This window comes from Papilio polytes, unplaced genomic scaffold (genome assembly GCF_000836215.1).
Source record: "Papilio polytes unplaced genomic scaffold, Ppol_1.0 DF824135.1, whole genome shotgun sequence".
Taxonomy (NCBI): Eukaryota; Metazoa; Arthropoda; class Insecta; order Lepidoptera; family Papilionidae; genus Papilio; species Papilio polytes.
The window spans coordinates 2,608,788-2,628,989 of record NW_013525069.1 but is presented as its reverse complement, the minus strand read 5'-3'; the positions used below and the strand labels follow the sequence as shown (position 1 = coordinate 2,628,989).

General features: G+C 36.8%; 1 protein-coding gene across 3 annotated transcripts in view; it reads left to right on the top strand.

Annotated features, from left to right (window-relative positions):
* Positions 1 to 19,993, top strand: part of LOC106099278 (protein tyrosine phosphatase type IVA 1) — a 23,150-nt gene extending 3,157 nt beyond the window's left edge. The window contains exons 1-6 of one of the 3 annotated variants that reach the window (XM_013277774.1): positions 9,274 to 9,453; positions 15,391 to 15,576; positions 16,164 to 16,661; positions 17,535 to 17,701; positions 18,225 to 18,356; positions 18,832 to 19,993. In XM_013277774.1, the coding sequence (XP_013133228.1) occupies positions 16,554 to 16,661; positions 17,535 to 17,701; positions 18,225 to 18,356; positions 18,832 to 18,940 (516 nt within the window). In that variant the 5' untranslated portion in view covers positions 9,274 to 9,453; positions 15,391 to 15,576; positions 16,164 to 16,553 and the 3' untranslated portion in view covers positions 18,941 to 19,993. Of the gene's footprint in view, positions 1 to 9,273; positions 9,454 to 9,484; positions 9,602 to 15,390; positions 15,577 to 16,163; positions 16,662 to 17,534; positions 17,702 to 18,224; positions 18,357 to 18,831 lie in introns of those variants that run through there. The other 2 variants (XM_013277775.1, XM_013277773.1) reach the window with 2 other exon arrangements.
* The last annotated feature ends 209 nt before the right edge of the window (positions 19,994 to 20,202 follow it).

The following is a 20,202-nucleotide window of genomic DNA, read 5'->3' as shown; positions in this document are numbered from 1 at the left end:
TTTTAATTTGACTCGAAGCTAGTGACGTCGTTACATATCTCGTCACAGGTGATTGTAACTAGTGACGTGAAATAACGCTCACGTCTAGTACCTAGAATGGCGTCATCGTTCGCGAACGCTCTATTAAAGCGCCTTTTAATTTGCATTGATAACTAATTGAATGCCTACAGATAGAATAAAGTGAGCTATTCAACGTTCGTTTAACACATTTAATGCTACATTTGGCACATAACTGTAATCTGCTTTTATTATCAGCATTGTTAAGATCAATGACGAAATGGCATTTACACAATTTGACAGTATGATGGTATTTACTTATTGAGATAACCGATTTTGTACTCTAATCCTTCACAATATTAATGATACTTTGTACTCAAAACTACCTAAAGTTAAGCAGGTATATAATCTCTACCGAAGCATCTATGAAGAATTTCGTGAGCGGTTTTGCGGGGGTGATATCCGGTGCAGCGACGTCGTATAAAAACTCCATGTCATTCAGTTGGGGCGACGCCGACGGTCGTTGCTCCAGACTGCCGAGACGGGGCATCGAAGGGGCGACGATCCCCGTCCCTTGCCAACTGCGACTCGTTACACTCCACCTCGAGACTTAATCTAATGACGTAGTAAATTACATGTAACATGTTAATGAACTACAAATTAATCCAAGACTTAAGTTGAACTTAATTAAAAAATACGTAAGAACATTCTATCAACCCAATCGAGGTAAATATAAAAAAAATATTTAGGAATAATCCGCTTATCAGAGAGACAACTTGCTTGATTTTTCGATTTACATTAAAATATACAAAAGATGTATTCATACAAATTGTACTTACAGTATCATACATTACTTTCTGTTTTAACTGTCTTGAGGTCACGTTAAGGGTTCATATAAAATTGTACAGTCGCTTTTAGGTCGTTTATTCCACGAGAAAGAAACTCTAAAAATGCAACATATTTTTCTTGCGCTACTGGGATATTCTCTTACAGAAGGGGGACGACACCTGTCAGCAAAGTGAAAGGATACAACAGATATTAAATATTTTATATCCTTTTCCTTTGTCCTGTTATTGGTACTTTTTGAACTTCTAGAAAGTTATGTTTTTATTTTTAATAATAATGACTTTTTAATTTGTTGAAATAAAAATAATTCGATATGTTATTATTTAAATTAATTCATAAGAAACTTAGGTCAGTGCGTAATCAATCGACTTCAAGTCTAGATTTGTAGATTTTGATTTAACGAAATTTGTACATCAAACACACTAATGTTATAATTAGTTATTTTAGTGGTAATGTACTCAATTGTTATTGTAATTGTAAAGGTCAATGTTTATTCGTGAATCGGGCATTTACCACATATTCGCAGAATCGTATAAAGTAAATACATTATACTTCATATTAATATTATAAATGCGATGTTTAGATGGATGGATGTTTGTTAGAGTTTGTAGCCTAAACGTCTAAACGGATTTCGATGTAAATTGGTGTAGATGTAGAGGATAGTATGGAAGAACACAGGCTCTTCTCACTTGTGTTTCAATTCCATTTATTTTTTATTTTAATTTTAAATCACGCGAACAGAGTCGCTGGCGAAAGCTAGTTTTTAATATTTATTTTCATGTCATTAGCTTTACAACGAGATTAACGCAAACAATTTAACATGCTTTATTTGTACCTATTTTTATAATACTGCAAGATCCTAAAGTTAATCCTGATGAGATTATTTCAACATAAATTTCATGTTATTCTTATCATAAAACTTATCAAGATAGATGATATCATTGTTGGATGTTATTTCATGATTATAAATAAAAATAAGTGAAATCATAACAAAATGCAAACTTAATACTATTAAAAATTTGAAAATATTAGTATTTTTTTGTTAATTTACTAATATTTCCTTTAACCACTCCAACTAAGCTGTAAGCTTGTGCTAGGTTATCGTCCACAATAGTCCAATGGCGGGATTCGAATACTCGACCGCAAGATCGGTAGTCCTTACAAACTTTTAGACTATTGGCGCTTGATTATTGTAAGTTGCTTGCTAAAATTGAGTACTTTTACTTTACCGTGGTCGTTGTTCACAATAGTTAAACCAATGTTCTGAATATCTTGCCCCCTGTGAATAAAATGCAAGCAGTAACGTCTAGATGGAGACAAACCGAGATAAACGTCATAGTTTCAATATTTCCTGTTTACTCTGGTCAGTTATTGTATGAAATTTTCCTTGTTTACAAAAGTATTTTTGGTATGTATGTATGTAATATGTAAAGGATGATTTTTGTTAAGATTATCAAATATAGGAGACGAGGAGATAGCGTACACATACTATGTTTTGGTTTATACTAGTATGTGTATTGTGTGTTTATCAATTACGTCAATATGTTTATAATGAATGGGTAAATAACATTTTTATCTTTCATCTTTAGCATAATGCAGTCCCTTATTATCAGGACTCGTGACTTATTAACTTGTCTAGGCGCCCGCGTTTATTCTTTTTGTTTGTAATGGGTAATAATAAAATCTGCTTTCCATGTTTCATCATTTCGACATAAAAGTTCAACTTTTCAATTAGACAACACTTTAACCGTTTGTATAATTAAAGTTAATTGGTGCCGCGTAACAACTACAATACTTCAAAGCGTCGGAAAATTTTATTTATACTCTTAACAACTAAAACATTCTTTGTACGTCATGACAAATTAATTTTAGTATAAAAGCCTATGTTAATTACAAAAACCTTTAAATGTTTTATGAACTTAAACAAAGCCACCTAGAATGCTGGCTTTAAATAAAGCCAGATGTACAGAGGGATGGGCTAGCATTGTTTCAGTGGAATTCAATTAGTAAATGGGTTAGTCGCGACGAGTGGCAGGTAAAGCGGGTCAGAGACGCCCTGCGCCGAGCTAACCGGGTCACGATGCCACGCCAACGACAGGACACGCTGTAAATTGCGAATGCTAGTTTCACACGAGGCAGAACATTGGACATGAGCAGTACTGCAATTTGAACGACAATATTATAACAGTACGGTCTTGTTTTGTCCCACGTGTGTAAGAACCGTAATTTAATACAGATGTGGCGTTTTTTTATCAGTCGGCCAAGTTTAGGTTATCTAGATCTGTATAAACTCGATCAATATTAATGACTGATAAGTCAATCACGGTACTATGAATAGATTTATCTTATCTTTTTGGTTTTTGTTTTTTTCCTCCAAAAAGCGTTAAATGCATTTAGTTTTCGGGTTTATTATTCTAATGTAATATTCATTACGTTATCTTTAGATTTGTTATTTGGATTTGAGTTGCCTTTTATAGCTTGGAAATGACGTCATTCTCAGTGCTTGCGTCACAATACGATGTCACTACGTTTGTGTCTGACATTTACTATTCACTATGTTGCTCTAGTCAAGTGAGAAGATAAAGGTTAAAAGGTGAAGTAGACACACCCACATTAGACTTTCCACCCACTTTTCTTAATGAAATCTTATTACGTACTGTTGGTTATCTAGCTCAGGATGTACAACTTTTTGAATAGCCGTAACCCAGTTATTCAGGCGTTACAAATGACTGAATTAGGTCAAATATCCCTTAGCAAGGATAAGGCATATTTAATCAATTTTATTGCCAAAATTACTATTAAAAGTTTTTAAACGAACTTCCCTTTTTAATACTATTATGTTGGGTTTAAGTGATGTGTTTCATGCTTAAACTAGAAAACAGCGTTTTTTAACCCGAAACCCTTTTCATCCAAGTGTCAGTAACATCGGCGCAGACGTCTAAGAATTTCCGTCGCGTCAACGCGATTTTATTTGAACCGTTGAACTTTTGGAATGTCTATTTATAGAGTGCACATTCACACGGGGTGGTTTCCAATTTCAAGTGGTACAATTTTGAGTTTTATTGCACGGAGATAGAGTAGGTTAGTCGTGTGTAGTACGAGGCGCAGGCGGAGTCGATGACCGAGTATTGATCCCGGCGATGTGGGTCGCGACCCGCTTCCCGTTGCAGGCTGGGGCTGCAACGGTCACCTTTTAGACCCAGACAGACTTGCAGGGGCAAGGATAATGTCACGCCTACCAGTTTTTTTCCATTTTATACATTTATATTTTAGTACTAAAATACTACTGTTTTTAATTTTTGTATTATTCGGTATTTCTTTAGTTTGGTTTAATTATTGGTTAGAAAAAGGATGGAAAGTGTATAGAAAGAATTATATGCATGTTACCCGACAATTGTAATGTTATTAAGCGAGACCTTAAATAAACCTTGTAGCTGTAATTAAAGCGGGTAATGTTCCTTAACAATGAGTTTGCAAGTTTACTTGTATATTGTTTTGTTCGTACGCTACAATCCGGTAATCGTTCGTAACCGGTACGATAACATTAAATGCCAGTTCGCCTGCGAACTGCTTTGTAATCGAATTTTGCTGTCGCAGAACCGCAAATACTTTACGGGGGTGTTCAATTTTGTTCCTTAATACATTGGTTTAGAATTCAAAATATTGGTACTGTATATTTAGAGAAAGTTTGAATTATTCATGGTAGGATAATAAGGGCATGGTATTTACAGCTACGAATTATTTCTATGGTATATACGTAGTTAACTGGAAAGGTTGGTAACTAGTGAAGTGCGTTGGTGCGCTGGTATATGACTTGTGAAAGTTGATTTGCCACACCGCCCCACTGCGCACTCACAAAAGGACTACACTTACGGTTACTTTCCCAACCTCATCATTTTATATATCTATAGTACCTAACAGTTACATTTTTACACAACAGTTGAATAAAACTATTAACGAATATTGGATTATAGTACTGGATGACGTGTGGTTAGGTAAACTACTAAAAAACCTTCAGTAATACAGTAAAACCTCTTTAACTGTAAGATGTCTTCAGATATTTTTTTAAGAATAGTGTTAGTACTTCTCGAATATTCTTTATTGGTCCCGGAAACTTTTTTATCAACTTCAGTTTATCAATATTTATCGGTTATCTAAAGTATTTTTACTTATCAAAATATTCTGCTTTGTTGAATAGTATTATGTATGAGTACTTCATATTTGTTCGAGTTGAATATTTGTCTCGTTGCTAAGCGAGTAATTTGAGAATGACCTTCGTCTCAGTCGTCTCAATGTGAACTCTGTTGGGAGAGGTTACATGTTTTTTATTGCACATTTCGCTATCGTCAAACTAGTTTATAAATGAACACGCATTTACATATAATATTGAAATTAGTAAACATTTTTTTAACATCTTCAGTTCGTTTCAAATGCTAAATTTATATGTTCTCAAATGATTATCGAATTAGAAGGTTAGTATTAATAATAGCTGAGATAGTAACACAATTCTCGTGGCATATAAGAATAGCAATACCGCTCCGGCCCCGCCCTTGCGTCGATAACCGTTGCCTGAACGTTCTTTCAAGACTTCTCGAAGGCACTCGAGCCCCGACATCGAGTGTTTTCTCTCCTAAGAGCTTTACGGACGCCCCGCACCCGCCAAAAGCTTTCTTCTATGATAATGCTATACTTACATATTTCATTTGTATTATGGAATACATCGGTATTCGTAGTTATTGAGGTTAGTCAGTTTTAGAATAGACTAGGATTGCATAGATGATATTATTAATATGATGGTAATATCAGATTAAATTGCTAAAATATAAAAATGTTTCCGTAGACTTCTCATGTTTCGTTTTCAGCGGAACTCCGGAGATTTGTGATACGCCGTTAGCTGACATGCACTTAATCTGTGTTGCAGTTTTGGTGAACGTGACCTCAATTTCGTAAACTTTAGTATGAAGCGTCACGAACTGATCCATATTGTAGACATCTGTCTGAAGTCTTAACGGCAAGTTAGTTTGTCACGAAGTATCATTAACTAGTAACTGTATTGTGCAAGGTTGCAGAGTTAATTAAGTATACGTTTTATATTGATTTTTTATATCAATGATTAAATTAAAACTATGAAGGATAATTCAGCGATAATATTTGTTTTGTAAAAATATTAAAAGGTTTTTTTGTTAATTTACTAACATTTCCTTTGACCATTCCAACTAAGCTCTAGGCTTATGCTAGTCGAATGGCGGGATTCGAACCCTCGACCACAAGATCGGTAGTCCTTACCCCGAACCATTAGGCTATTGGCGCTTAAATATGCTACTAGTAATCGCCTAAAAATTCTATCCACTTCAGGGATTTCCTAGCCAGATACAAGTTGTTATCGCACTTTTAACGTAATAAGTACGTCAAAGGCAGCTAGCGAAGCGATTGTTATCATTTTCTACACGTACGTACTGTTACTATATAGGATTTTACGTAATTTTACTAATATTATAAATGCGAAAATCTGGATGGATGGATAGATAGATGTTTGTTAGAGTTTGTAGCCTAAACGGCTGAAGGGATCTCGATGAAATTTGGCATAGATGTAGAGGATAGTCTGGAAGAACACGTAGGCTACTTACTTTTTTAATTCCACGACGGCATAGTCGCGGGCGAAAGCGAGTACTTTTATGAAATAAGGAGCTAATCCTGCTGTACAGTTTTTGGAACTTTGCGATCCTTTAAAGTCCAGTGATTACTCTATAATTGATGTCATCCCTTTCATTCGTAATAGAGACAAAATACATTTTGGTATGATTAAAATGCACACCGTATGCCGTGGCTCCGGCAGTGAGTCATCGCCGGCTGGTACGAAACCCGATCCGAGCAGGATCGTCGTACTGCTAAGTAACCGCACGTCTGCACTCGTTACCGTAACTTTGTCCTACTATAAATATAGGAACTTGCGGTTGTATAGATGCGGACGATACATACTAAGATTTATTATGAAGAGATATTAATGGTGTAAAGTAATTTGAAAACAGTTAATGAATATTTACATGATATCTATAAAAAAATCTATACAAACGATCTTATTGCTAACTAAATGCGAATGTTTAGCTGCATGGATATATCTTACCATATAACTCCTGAACGACTGAACGAATTTGAATAAAATTTGGACCATAGTTTGAGTAATGTCGTCTAAAAGTTACATTCAGTAACATTCAACGTTTTTACAATGACGTTTTTATGAGATTGTTTGATATAAATGATTACACACGTTTCCAACTTAACACCTGTTAAAAATGGATGTTGTTACTGTCGCTTCATGAATCAATCGAATGATGTTTCATTCAATAATATTATAATTTATTACGTTTCTTGCAATTCTTCCGTATTAAAACAATAACTAAGAAAAAACGTGTAACAGAATAGGCTATTGTTTACGTTTCAACTGACAGATGTTCTAAAAAATTATGCAAATCAATTTTCTTACACGTGTGTTATTTAAACATTGAGTATGTTTTATTATCGTTCATTCAAAGGAGCTTTAGACCGACACACAACAACTGAAATTAGGATCAAAAACGCATATCTTCATCTAAGGCATATGTCAAAAATTTAATCGTTTTCAGTCCGCTTATTAATAGCATGTAAAAAATTCATATACACATTCCATAATTCCCTTATTCCCATCGGTTTGTACCGACTACACTTTGGTGGAATATATCACGCTTAACGTCCTCAATTAATTTCCAGAATATATTACCCAAGTTGACATAATGTCGTATAATATCTGACATTGCCTGTTAAATTGACGCATACCAATTTCACGCAAAAAAACAATTAATCCTAACTTCCTCATCACGAAATTTAGAATAGAAACGTTGAATGATAGCAAATGTTTGTTGTCATTTATTCAACAATGGCTCAAAAGAAACCCGATTAAAAAAAATTATAATATCCGAATAATCTATTAGCGTTTGTCATTTTTTTATTAATGGAAACTTTAACATTAGTTGTAAATCTCGTTTATCCGGATTAGCAGAAGATGGCGTGTGACAGCGAATCTTAGTAAATCATCTGATAAACATCCGATGTGTAGGCGACCTGTTTATGTTCTATGCCCTATAAAATGTATGGTGTTGAAGTGTTTTGTACGAAGGTAGTATCAAACACACTCTTTTTTTGTCTAGAGTACAAACTGATTTGCTTTTGAAATAATTGTTAGCAACATTAATTCATCAGCATATTTATATATTAAAACATTTGCCAAAGAAATTTACCTTAGTACATATTTTCCAAAGAATACATTGATTGTGTAATTAAGATTAATTAATATATTGTGGCTTTAGGATTGTATGTAAGTTTACCACATCTAAAGACTGTAGGCGTTTGAAACCAACACCCACGACCTGAGTATAGGCTATTCTCTTGTGTACTTAGTACGCCCACCCTACTTCAACTTGTTGCGCTACGGAAATAATCGTTGATCGTATATTATACGGTCGGTTAAACATTTTAAATTGTTGCCCGCCTACGATCGCCTCGATGCAGTTTCTTAGCCATTTATCCTATTAAATGTATATCGCAAACGGAAATGCCAATGTGGAATGGATCTAAATATACCATAGACATAGTTATTGTGAAGAAAAATGCTATCATAGCAACTAGCAGGTGTTTAGATTAAAAATTTACCGCCTGACCTTTGAGTGTGAATCTAAAAGCATCGAACCATCAAAACAATTCATTCTTTAATCCGAAATCGTTTTGATTTCTCGTTTAAATATTGTATTGTTGGCACTATCTGTGCTCACTAGCTCTCACGCATTCATTCACGGCGTGGGATTTGGTTGAGACTTTTTTTCTACTATTATTAGATTGTTACGACGCAGTAGCTCATCCGCAATACAGTTTTCACAGGCGTTCAGACTCAAAACATTCCATTCTCTAATAAACCTTAATTGGGTGGTCTCACGATCGTATTAACATTTCTCACGATGTCTATACGTTTACCACCCACGACGTAGACGACACCGTGTTTAGTCTTACTACAATCATAAAAACGCCATCGGCTTAATGTGTGAATGTAACAAGTGAGCCGATCACAAGTTTAGCATTTCGTCGCTAAACAAAAGTTCATGCGATAAGTGTCATTATCGTGCGTCATTGTGTTTATGCGTATGCGTCAGGCTGTCAGTTATATAAAATTCGTGCGTTTGTAATTAAAAACGTGTCTTGACTAACATAAGTATTCCCAAAAGGATTTTTCTATTATATCGTTTTGCCGTAATGTTTTGTTCATTAAAAAGTTTTCCAAGTAAGAATATTTGTATAAAGCAAAATTGGCAGCCCTGCGCGTGCAATGACGCCAGCGGCCGGCCGGCAACGTGACGTCGAGTGCGGTCGCCCGCGCCCGGCCCGCTACTGCCAGCAGCGCCACTCGCCAGTCTTTGCACGCCCGCGGCACGGACAGTGTCGACCCGTTGCGATGTAAACGCCTAACCCTACTCTACTGTCTACGACGACAGCTACTGCTGCGCGAAAGTTCACGTTTTGCCGACTCTACTTGTGTACCCGTAACTTTGTTAAAGTGCTACCATCCGCCCTTATTGGACGCATGTAAGTGATGTTTTTGTGTCACCACTAGTCTCTGGAGACACTGCATTTACCGAGGCCGAGAAACAACGCGGCACATGTGACGAAACTCCAACGAAAGTAGAACACAACTGGGAACGTATAGTAACTAATCCACCGGTTGTTGGATATGGTAAATATACCTGACAAGAACACGACCTAGTGCACTTTGTCAAACGTTACTTTTAGCTCGGTTTTGTGTATTTTTTATGGCACATTGTTTTTTGTAGTTTGGTCCCAAGCAACAGGTGGCCCGAGTATAAGGAGACACGTATACGCACGCTTTCGATCATTGTTCGATAGTTACCCGCTCTATCTTATCAATTCGTTTCGTTGTTTCCAGTTTGCGTTATAGAAAGCGGTGGAACACGTACGAAACCGATAAACCCGCTTAAATACTGGCACGTTGTAAATTGTCTGTGGAGTTATTCTTTTTATTCACTAATTCCATTACTGCCACTGATAGCTCCCGACGCTAAACGTTTAGCCCAATTTCATTTAGAGCTCGCTCGTTGCACGCCCGTCATTTTTTTTTATAGAACAAAATAATTCCACTGGTGGGCGGGCGATTGTGTCCATGTTAATTGACAACACAGTAGGCTTTACTTTAATTATTAAACGTGCTTATTCATTTCTTCATACACAAAGCATTTCGCTTGTCACATTTCGAGGTGTGGTTTAGTTATTTCTAAATTAGTGTTAATTATACCTGTTTGATTACTTTGTTTATTCAAATTGTTTGAGTTTTGACCTCGAACAAACATTGATATCGTTATTAGGAGTATGTTTTAAGCGACATAATTTTTTATGTAAATTAATTTAGCGCTGTCTGGCTTCCTCTGTGTGGGCTTATGTCATTGCCAATGTCATTATTTCACGGTCGAAGTTAATAGCTGTGATTATCTTTTACTTGAGACATGTTTTAAGTTTTAAATTTTTCTTAATAGCCGAAACGTTAACAATGTATGATCATACACAGACTTACAATTCAGTTCTATTTTGAGAAGAAAATGTAATTGAAAAAAAATAGTTTCTTAGGTAAATTCAGGTTTTGCTTTATTAGATAAATTGAATGTTAATCTCGTAACCTCTTTACAACAGCGACAAAATTGGAACAGCTTTAAATGTGTATGTTTTATTTATGATGTACAATGAATATGATCATGTATTCTGTACCATTTACTATGAATTATGTAGTTTTGTTGATGATAGTCATAGTACCTTTTACCACTTTTTAAGTTCTCTAGGTTCTCTTTGGGTTGATTAACGCATTTCGCTTATTCCACTTTATGTGAAGAAATATTCGGGTTACGACTTTTATTCTGATATTTTTACGGTCTTACTTATGCTCAAGTTCTTCAGTTATGAATTTAGTTTCCAATTTGTACATGTATGTATCTTTTTGTTTGATATCTGTTCTTTATTTATACTTTCGTCTTTGTCATATGGAACTGTTCTTTATTGCTTTAATTGATTCAAGCTATGTTTTATAAGGTAAACTTTGATGTACGTCAACTAAGAATTATTGAATAATCATAAAACTAGCAAGCGTTTAAACACGCGACCTCGATGTTAATTATACGAACAAAAAGTGTTTCTTCCATGAAAATAAACGCAATAATTTCTACAAGTAATATAAACGTTATTTGTAATACCAATAAATTTGCCGAATAATATCAATATTTTGACTCGAAATGTAAACGATGTAATAAATGGGATCAGTAAATCTTTCACCTAGTATTAACTACACCGCTAAAATATAGCTTGAATTAAAAGTATGTAATTTTATCGTCAGTACAATTTACAGGCTTAAACTAGGCTAGAAACATCGACAATTTGCCTCAATAAGGCATTATTGAGCACAGGTAGCATCATGCAATTAAAATGACAGTTAAATAGGTTGTGTTGGTTTTAACGATATTAAACGAACTTTTTAATTTTGATTAAATTGTTCGAGACAATTGATATAGTGTTCTCGAAGCTTGGATTTGTTTAGTTGTGCGTAAATTCTTTCTACGTGAGTAATCTTGTGTGAATACCGCGTCATTCACTTGTCCTGGTTGTCTGTTTGTCTCTTTATTGAAGCTAGCCTAAATCTTTATGTAAACATCCCCGTTATCTTGTACAATGCCTTGAGATTTTCATAATTTATTTAAAAACGTAGTTGGTTTATGTACAAAACATTTACAGTCTTTAAAGTAGGTCGGTCCTGTGCGTATTTATTTATATTTGCGAAAATAGAATGTACTTTCTGAAATAAAAATGTTACCCTAATATCTGGTCAACTGCGAACACAAAAAGGTTCGGAGTATTAAAAGGCGACAAAAAGCTTTTGTACTTTTTTCAATGCTCACTCTGGTTCATTATGTATTGGGACAGATGGATTTGAATTTATTTTTTTACGTTTTTGTGGTTTTCATACTGTTCTACTCAGAAATCAATTTATTTTATATTACATACAGTCTTTAATACTCGGATAATAAACTCATGTACTAATTATTTTATACAAACTTAGAGAAAAAGCTATAGTGTCACGTGTAAAACACCTCTATGTTGAAATGACGAAAGGAACGCAAAAAAATTCATTGCCCCACCTCTGATACTAAGTACAAGTTGGAAAATCGTATATTTAATCTGATTTCCAAGTGTTCAATTTTTAGAAGTCTAAACAAATTTTATACGTTACGTAAATAACTGTTTGACGCCATCTTCAGTGTCGTAGCATCAACAGATCGTGCGCAGGCGCCATGATCTGTTTATTAACATTGTCGCAAATGTGATTTTTATTTGCGAAAATAGATCGAATCTTGCAAATATTGATGTCTTCATTCGACCTTCATCATTTGCGACTTTGCATCTGCATCGAGCTGCGCATTAAATACGTCATGTTTCGGTAAACAAACAGATAATTTGAGAAACTACTATATCGCCTACTAGTATGTCGGTTGGATTAATAACAAGACCATATATTAAACAAGTTGATAATTGAATTTGAAATTAATCTGTAGTTAATAGTTGAAGTTAATAAGTAGATGATTATAATTTACAGTTCAAAGCACGTTAATGCAACATTTATAGTAATGTTTAGGGCATAACTGTCTATCTAGACGTGACTGAAACATAAGCAATCTCGTTGCCAAACTGCAATAATCCCAGCCGTGTCGACGTACCACTGAACTTCGACATATTATATGTCGCTGGATTAGAACATCTCAACACTTATTTATGTGCATAAACTATTGAGGTTATTTTTACAAAATTCATCCGAGAAATGTAAACATTGGAAAGATAGACATATAAAGTAACAAGTCAAGGTAACGAAGTTTCCTAGAAGCGTTGCAACGGCGGCGGAGCACGCTCGTTATACTATTGTGGGACTGACCTCGGCCGACACTTCCTCAAGTGCATCAATATGCTGCCAGCACTTGAATTGCTAGTTCGAACATGTATACTTCCTTAGTCGTTGTTACTCGTACCTAAGGAATAAATAATGTAGATTCCCAAAATAAAATATCTAGAATTATACTCTATATTTACTTTTTTACAATTATTGCACGTGTTATAAAAAGCTTTTCGATATATCAATAACTAGCTTGCTCTAGTAACTTCGTCCGCACGAGCAAAAAAAAAAACAAAAGTGAGTAGCCTATGTGTTATTCCAGATTATCCTCTACATCTACACCAAAAATTAATCGAAATCCGTTCAGCCGTTTAGACTACAGACTCTAACAAACCTCCATCCATCTAAACTTTCGCATTTATAATATTAATATGATGAGTTTTGTACTTATATTAAACCGATTAAAAGTGGTTTATTTTTATTTAAGGAAAAGAACACAATCTTAGCATCGTATAGGAGTGTAGTAGAGGCATAGAGAGCATAGTAGAGGAAACACTGCAACTTTGTAAATGTTATTCAATATATCGCACAATGTTCTTATAATCAATACTCTATTATATCAATCAAGGTCTTCGGAGTATTACTATTGATTGTGACGTTGATTAGATTTGTTTTTACTGTTTTTACATTTTTTTATTACGCGTCACTTTATAGCATTATCAGATCCTAGTAAATTACACAATTTTGACTGTTCTATTGCTCGTACTACATACAGGGAGAATGTTACTACTATTTTACAAAGTAAACAATCGCTATATTTAATAAAGCTTTTAATTGCGACAGGGTCAAGTCGCCCATAAACCTGGCATAAAGGAAATAAACCAATCAATCAGCCAACTATATGATTCGTGAAATTAGTTGGCGCCTTCCCGATAAACGGTGTCGCGGGCACGTGGCCTCCGATCTACGGCGTACGTCCATTGAATTCACATTGTCGTCCATAACAAGCCCCGCGACCAGCCGGCTATTGATAAACTAATAACATCCGCGCTCACATCCGAATGCCCTTGCTTATGCACTGTTTATAGAGCCGTGTGAAAATATTTTCAATCCGTCCTTTGTTATCGATGTCGTCACTCGTTCGCAGCGACCGCACACTCCAGCCTTGGAAATTATCGTACGTCCATCTTCACTGATGTACCCGTAGTTTTACAAACGATAAAACGAATCACCGTAAAACCCGAGACGTTTCTTGATTAAAACAATAGAAAGATGCGCCATACGTTACGGATATAATGTTAGAATTAATTCAGCTTTAGTTGGTTAAACTATAAAAATGCACGTATATCCCTGGCTATCAAACAACTTCAGTTCACCATACATAAAGCTTTATACGGCAACAAGCAGACACTGTGAGTTAAATCGTCTGCATAGTTTGCACATGTGCAAACTGGCAGTCTGGGGTTTATCGAGCGTCCCGTCTAGTCGGCATTTGGACAATTTTGTGCCCCCCAATCTCTGCGTTATCGAACGCGACCCCAACTTTTGGGGGACATCTTATCGTTTATTCTTTGTCTGCCAGACCTTCGCCGAATTCGATTGGCATTTCTGATTGTTAAATGTATTTTTTCAATTTCAAGCTACATTACAATATTATGCGTTTTTCGTTGATTTATCTTCATATCTATGTAAGCGTTATCACTATCCTTAGATATGTATCTTATAAAAACAGATAATTCGATCGTAAAACAATGTGGCAAAAGAACTTTGACTTGATTTTTGATGTCTTATATTTATTGCTCCGGTATTTTTAGCCATGATTTACACTCTACTACACTCCTTTATGAACTATAGTTAACTGTGAGTTATTAGGTAGCCATATATTTCAGTGATTTAAAGACGCAAGATGGAAACATCAACATAATTCCAACTTTCCTCTTGGCCGAATCCCAAGTCTGCTTTCCGTCGCTCCTTAAAAATCTCAAACGAAAATAAATATTTGCCGAGATGTTTTCGTTGAAATGTCGGTGTGCTAATTGTGATGACGGTTTCTATAGCTGGCAGTGTTTCTGGCTTTATCAACGTATTAGAGAGATGTGTAAATGTAAACAAGACGCGGCGACGGCAGAGTACTGCTGCCAACATCTGTTGCGTGTTGGCCCGGCTCAGTGGCGCGGTGCTACCGTTAATCGTCGCCTCACACCACTCGACTATAAAATATCCTTCCAAAGTTGTCGCGATACTTCAAGATGCCAGTACGTTGTGTGCCGAACGATTTATACAACTCTGTGCTCTTCGGACTGTTCTGTATCTCTCAGATGTTAAACGCCTACCGTGATGTACATTTTCTTAGAATCGTGATCATTAGTGTCTAATTAGTGCTCTTAAATAGATTGTAAATTTCACAATATCCTATTAAGTTGTTCGTTCATTAAAACCAATAATCAATGTGTAAACATAGTTAGTGAATTTGCCGGCAAACCGTATTGTATGTACTATTTCGTTTATGGTGGTTTTGTTTTGAGTGATGCGGCAGTAAATGTCAGTATGACGTAGTGGTAATATCGGTTGTGTTGTTGCAGCTGGGCATTTCTTCTGTGGCGACATTGATGGAGTTCCGCTTGGACAGCGCGGAGTACTGCCAGGCCCAACACAAATAAAGTGCGGGCGTGTGAGCGAGAGCGCAGCGAGCACCCGCGAGACCCATGCTGCCGGGAGCGCGCCCAGACACCCCATACACACGCTATATGTTGCTCATACACCCACAGGTAAAATAAATATGCTTATTTCAAATAATCATCAGTATTTTGGAAGTTAGAAGTAACGATTAGATGCAAGAGTGTGTACGAACAAATACACATATAAAATAAAAACCTCTAAGAGTCCTTCGTCTTATCACATGGTTGCCAAGTGGAGTGCATGAGATGTTTAATTAACACGTTCCGATGTTCTTTATTGTGACCACGACGAGTCCGCAATTATCGAAATGCACACAATGGGAGCGCTGTCGGCTGTCGCTGTCGGCCGTGTTTACAATAACCGTTATCGCGCGATTGTGAGCCGACTGGCTGTGACGGAGACGGCGGCAAGGAGCTGGCACAGGGCTCAGTAGCTACGGGCCGCACTCCCCGCCCGCTCACATGACGGCCACGACGTCGCCACTCCATCGCACATCACCCACTAACGAAACTTGGCTATTTTTATGAACAAATTCCTAACTCTGCTCCGCCGCACCCCGCCCCGGTGTCCGCCGCCGCTTTGACGCAACCAAAGTCGAAATGTCGTCGCTCGTTAATCAAACAGACGCTTTCCCAGTTTTCTCTACTCTAACCTTTTTTAAATATCTCTGTTTCAGCTTCCTTAAATCCGAATCCCGCTGCTGATCGGAGGATATCATCACTCTCAGTTGCCGGAGTTCAACCGAAGAGGAATAGAAACAAAACAACTTATGTTACGCGGCTGATTCCTTATTAATTTTCGATCCCCATTCTGTACCTTCGTTTGTCTGTCTTCGAATGTGCTCGTGCGTTTGAAGGCGACATCCATGCGGGTGGTTTTCATTATATAATTGGACCCTTTTTAAAGAAAAACCTCGAAACTGAAGTGTGTTGTGTGGAAATAGAGTGACAATTTGCCTGTTAGACTCTGACGGATACCTGCACGTTCTGTCGCGAGTGAAGTGAGGCCACCAGCTCGGTGTGGGACATCGTATCGTATCGGCCGCTGAGACACGCCCGCGACCGCCATGAAGCAGAAGGACATCCGCCCGGCGCCCTCGCTCATCGAGTACAAGAGCATGCGCTTCCTCATCACCGACCGCCCCTCGGACGTCACCATACAGTCCTACCTGCAGGTGAGACACATCACACATCAAACCTTACTACGCAATATACGCACTTGAATGAAATACAATCAAAAACAGGTAAATTATTATATTAAAAAAATTAACTCGACAAAAAAATATCACTTTTATATACAAAACAAATTAAAAGGACTCGCTGCTAACTTTTTACATAGTTAACTAGTATTCAAAAGTTTATACTAATAAGTATAATATATAAATAACTATAAGGAGTTTTAAAATAAATAATTGCATGACGGTGCATTTGTTGCCGTGCGGCGGCGCACGTATGCATAGCGATGTCTGATGCTATCAGATGTGATATGGGCGCGGCGAGAACAATCGCTCGAATGTCACTCCACCTCCAGTACCGTTACACTCGACTAATGGAGTATAGTACTTGGCTATTAAGATATTGAAATTATACGAAATTTTTGGTCTTTTACTTACATATTTAATTGTTAATTGCCATTTGGTTTATTTTCAACTATTAAAAAAAGATTTATTAATATTTAGCTGTCATATATGTTAAAACTTTCACCGTGACTTGCATTTTAGCATCGCAGTTACATCAATGCAAATAAGGAACAGCATTATATATCGTAATTCACATTAAGATTACAGAAGTAGTCTACTCTAGCTTTGAGAACAGTCTGCTCTACAAAGGGAATAGTCTACTGGGGAAGTAGATTACTCTAGTCCAGTCATCATCTCCCCTGCCTTATTTTACTCCCGTAGGGTCGGTGCATCGAGTTTTCGTCCTCCTAACTCTAGCATCCGTCATATCAGTCTAGTTTATTCTAGTCCAGTGTTCTACCATCATTTACCTAATCTAGTGTTTTTGTACTATAGCTGATTGTAAAATGTTCATTGTGTTGGTTTCAGGAGTTGCGTAAGCACAACGTGTGCACGGTGGTCCGCGTGTGCGAGCCGAGCTATGACACGGCGCCGCTGCGTGCGGAGGGCATCGAGGTGCGTGACCTCGCCTACGATGACGGCACCTTCCCGCCCCCGAATGTCGTCGACGACTGGTTCGAGATCCTCCGCGACAAGTGAGACACAACATAATACCTCATCACCCTATAGGTCCCCTATGTGGCTCGGAGCCTACCCTAAGTTAGGGTGACTAGGTCAGCCACACTGCCCCAGTACGGGTTGATGCAATACCTGTTAGCGACCAACTCAACATTTACACCATCCGACCACATTTAACAAATACTTTACAATACACCCAGACAAAGCAGCTTGTTTATTATCCACTCTCTTTGAGAATAGCGAAAGCAGACTCGTTAACTTCCATTTTAGTAAAATGTTAAATGTAATTAAAGTTTAATTTTTAGTTTTTAGTTTAAAATTAAAAAACAAGCAAATAATTTTATAAGTGACTATAGCTTAATTGTTTAGGGTACGGATTTACGATCACGCGGTCGAGGTTTCGAATCCTGCCATTCGACTATGTCGTAAATTATATTAAGTACAGGCTTAGAGCTTAGTTGGAATGGTAGGAAAAGTACAAAAATGATCCAATTATAAAAAAAAAACTTCGTATATTTGAGATACGTGTGTGTTGTTGAGGGCTGCCAACAAGCCGGAGGCGGCGGTGGCGGTGCATTGCGTGGCGGGGCTGGGCCGCGCGCCCGTCATGGTGGCCATCGCGCTCATCGAGCTCGGCATGAAGTACGAGGAGGCCGTCGAGACCATACGCGAGTCAGTATACATTTACTTATTTTACAGGTGTACAGTCGCGGAAATAAGCGGTGCTCCACTTCAGAAAAATTGCCTTGTTCATTACAACGAGACAAACTCCGCCTCTAACAAATAACTAATTAGATAGCAGTGTGAGCAAAGGAAGGAATAATAATGAAAAAAAACTAGCCGTGTATCACTTTTTTCGTAGACTCATTTATAAGCTGCGTTATATTGATCTTTGTTCCGCATCTCGTTTCAAAATGTTCTTGTTTCCAAATTTAAATAGCATATGTACACAATCTTTTCTCTCACAAATATAAAGATCTGTATATCTTGGTTAACCTTTCAAGTTATTGAATAAATTCATGATCTATCTTATGCCTGAAAATAGTGTTATTTTAATGTCTTTTTTCATTAAAATGTGGCTGATATGCCTCCAGTCCTGTCTATGTGACTTTATTTGCATTATTAAAATGTTTGTTTACATTTGCAGTCAGCGTCGCGGCGCCATCAATGCTAAGCAGCTGTCCTACCTGGAGAAGTACCGACCCAAGTCGAGACTGAAGAAGAACGGGCACAAGAACTCGTGCTGCGTGCAGTAGCGGCAGCCGACCGATAGCCGACAGCCGCAGCCGACAGCCGACAGCGAATGTAGCTCTGCTTTCACACACACACTGACACACGGAGCACAACCAACTAGTATATAACGAAGCCACACCCCCTTCTGTTCCCTCACGACGACGTCGACACCAGATATATAATTAACACATAAGCCCAACTTCAGTCTCCCAGTTAGGGCAGGGATGCAAGAATTTTTTGCTATGGTTTTAATTTTTTTAATTGATTAAACGTCGACTAATTGTGTTTATAAAAACAATATTAAATATTTTCGTTGACAATTTATATCATGTGGAAACTTCATTTAGTTTTTAAACATTAATATTTTGGTTATAAAATATCGAGCATCCCAAATAGCAGCAATTAGGTTCCGACCGCGTCGCTCCGTCTTCAATATTTTCACTTTTTCTATGAATTTTAATTACGATTATAAACGTTTGTATGTCCAGAGGTGTATGGTCCGTGTATGGGCCGTGTTGGGTAGTGTTGGGCCGTGTATGGCGGCCTCGTGTGACGCCACACATTGTGTTCAGCGACCGCTCGCTCCGGGACTCCGCATCATAATAACTGCAATAACCATAATAACGATTGAGTCAGATTCGCCTTTACTTAATTTTCGATTTTATTATTCCTTTGTGTGTTGACATGACGATTTTCCTTTCTATTATTTTATTATTTCATTTATTGAGACTTGTTATTAATAAAATGTGACATAATAGACGATGATAAAATATTTTGTGTTCCTTGATATTGATTTTATTATTGCCATCGATCGTGGATATACATTTTATGTTATGTGCTTTTGTGATGATATAATATGAATTAGATTTTTTTCGATGCCGTGTATATTTATATAGTAATCGAAATACTTCAACCTTTGACTACGATGCTAACTTAACTCCGCAAAAGTTCCGACGAGAAATAGCTATTTGATATTATTTTTCTATTTCTAATTTTATGATGTTTATCGAAATATATGATTGTGTAACCACGGAACAGCCACATTCATGAATAAAAATATTTATAAGCAAAGCAAATTGTGTTTTATTACTATGATACCTACACATTGTACATTGAATAAAGAAATAGGAAATTTATTACCACAAAAAACTACCTATGAAATCTAATATACAACCTTAGAATTAAAATATAACTTTAAAAAAATGTGGCAAGCTCAGCTAACGCAAGAACAGCGCAGCCCGTTACTGCACTGATTTTTGACTCGTTGAAAAACGTTCAGTGCTGT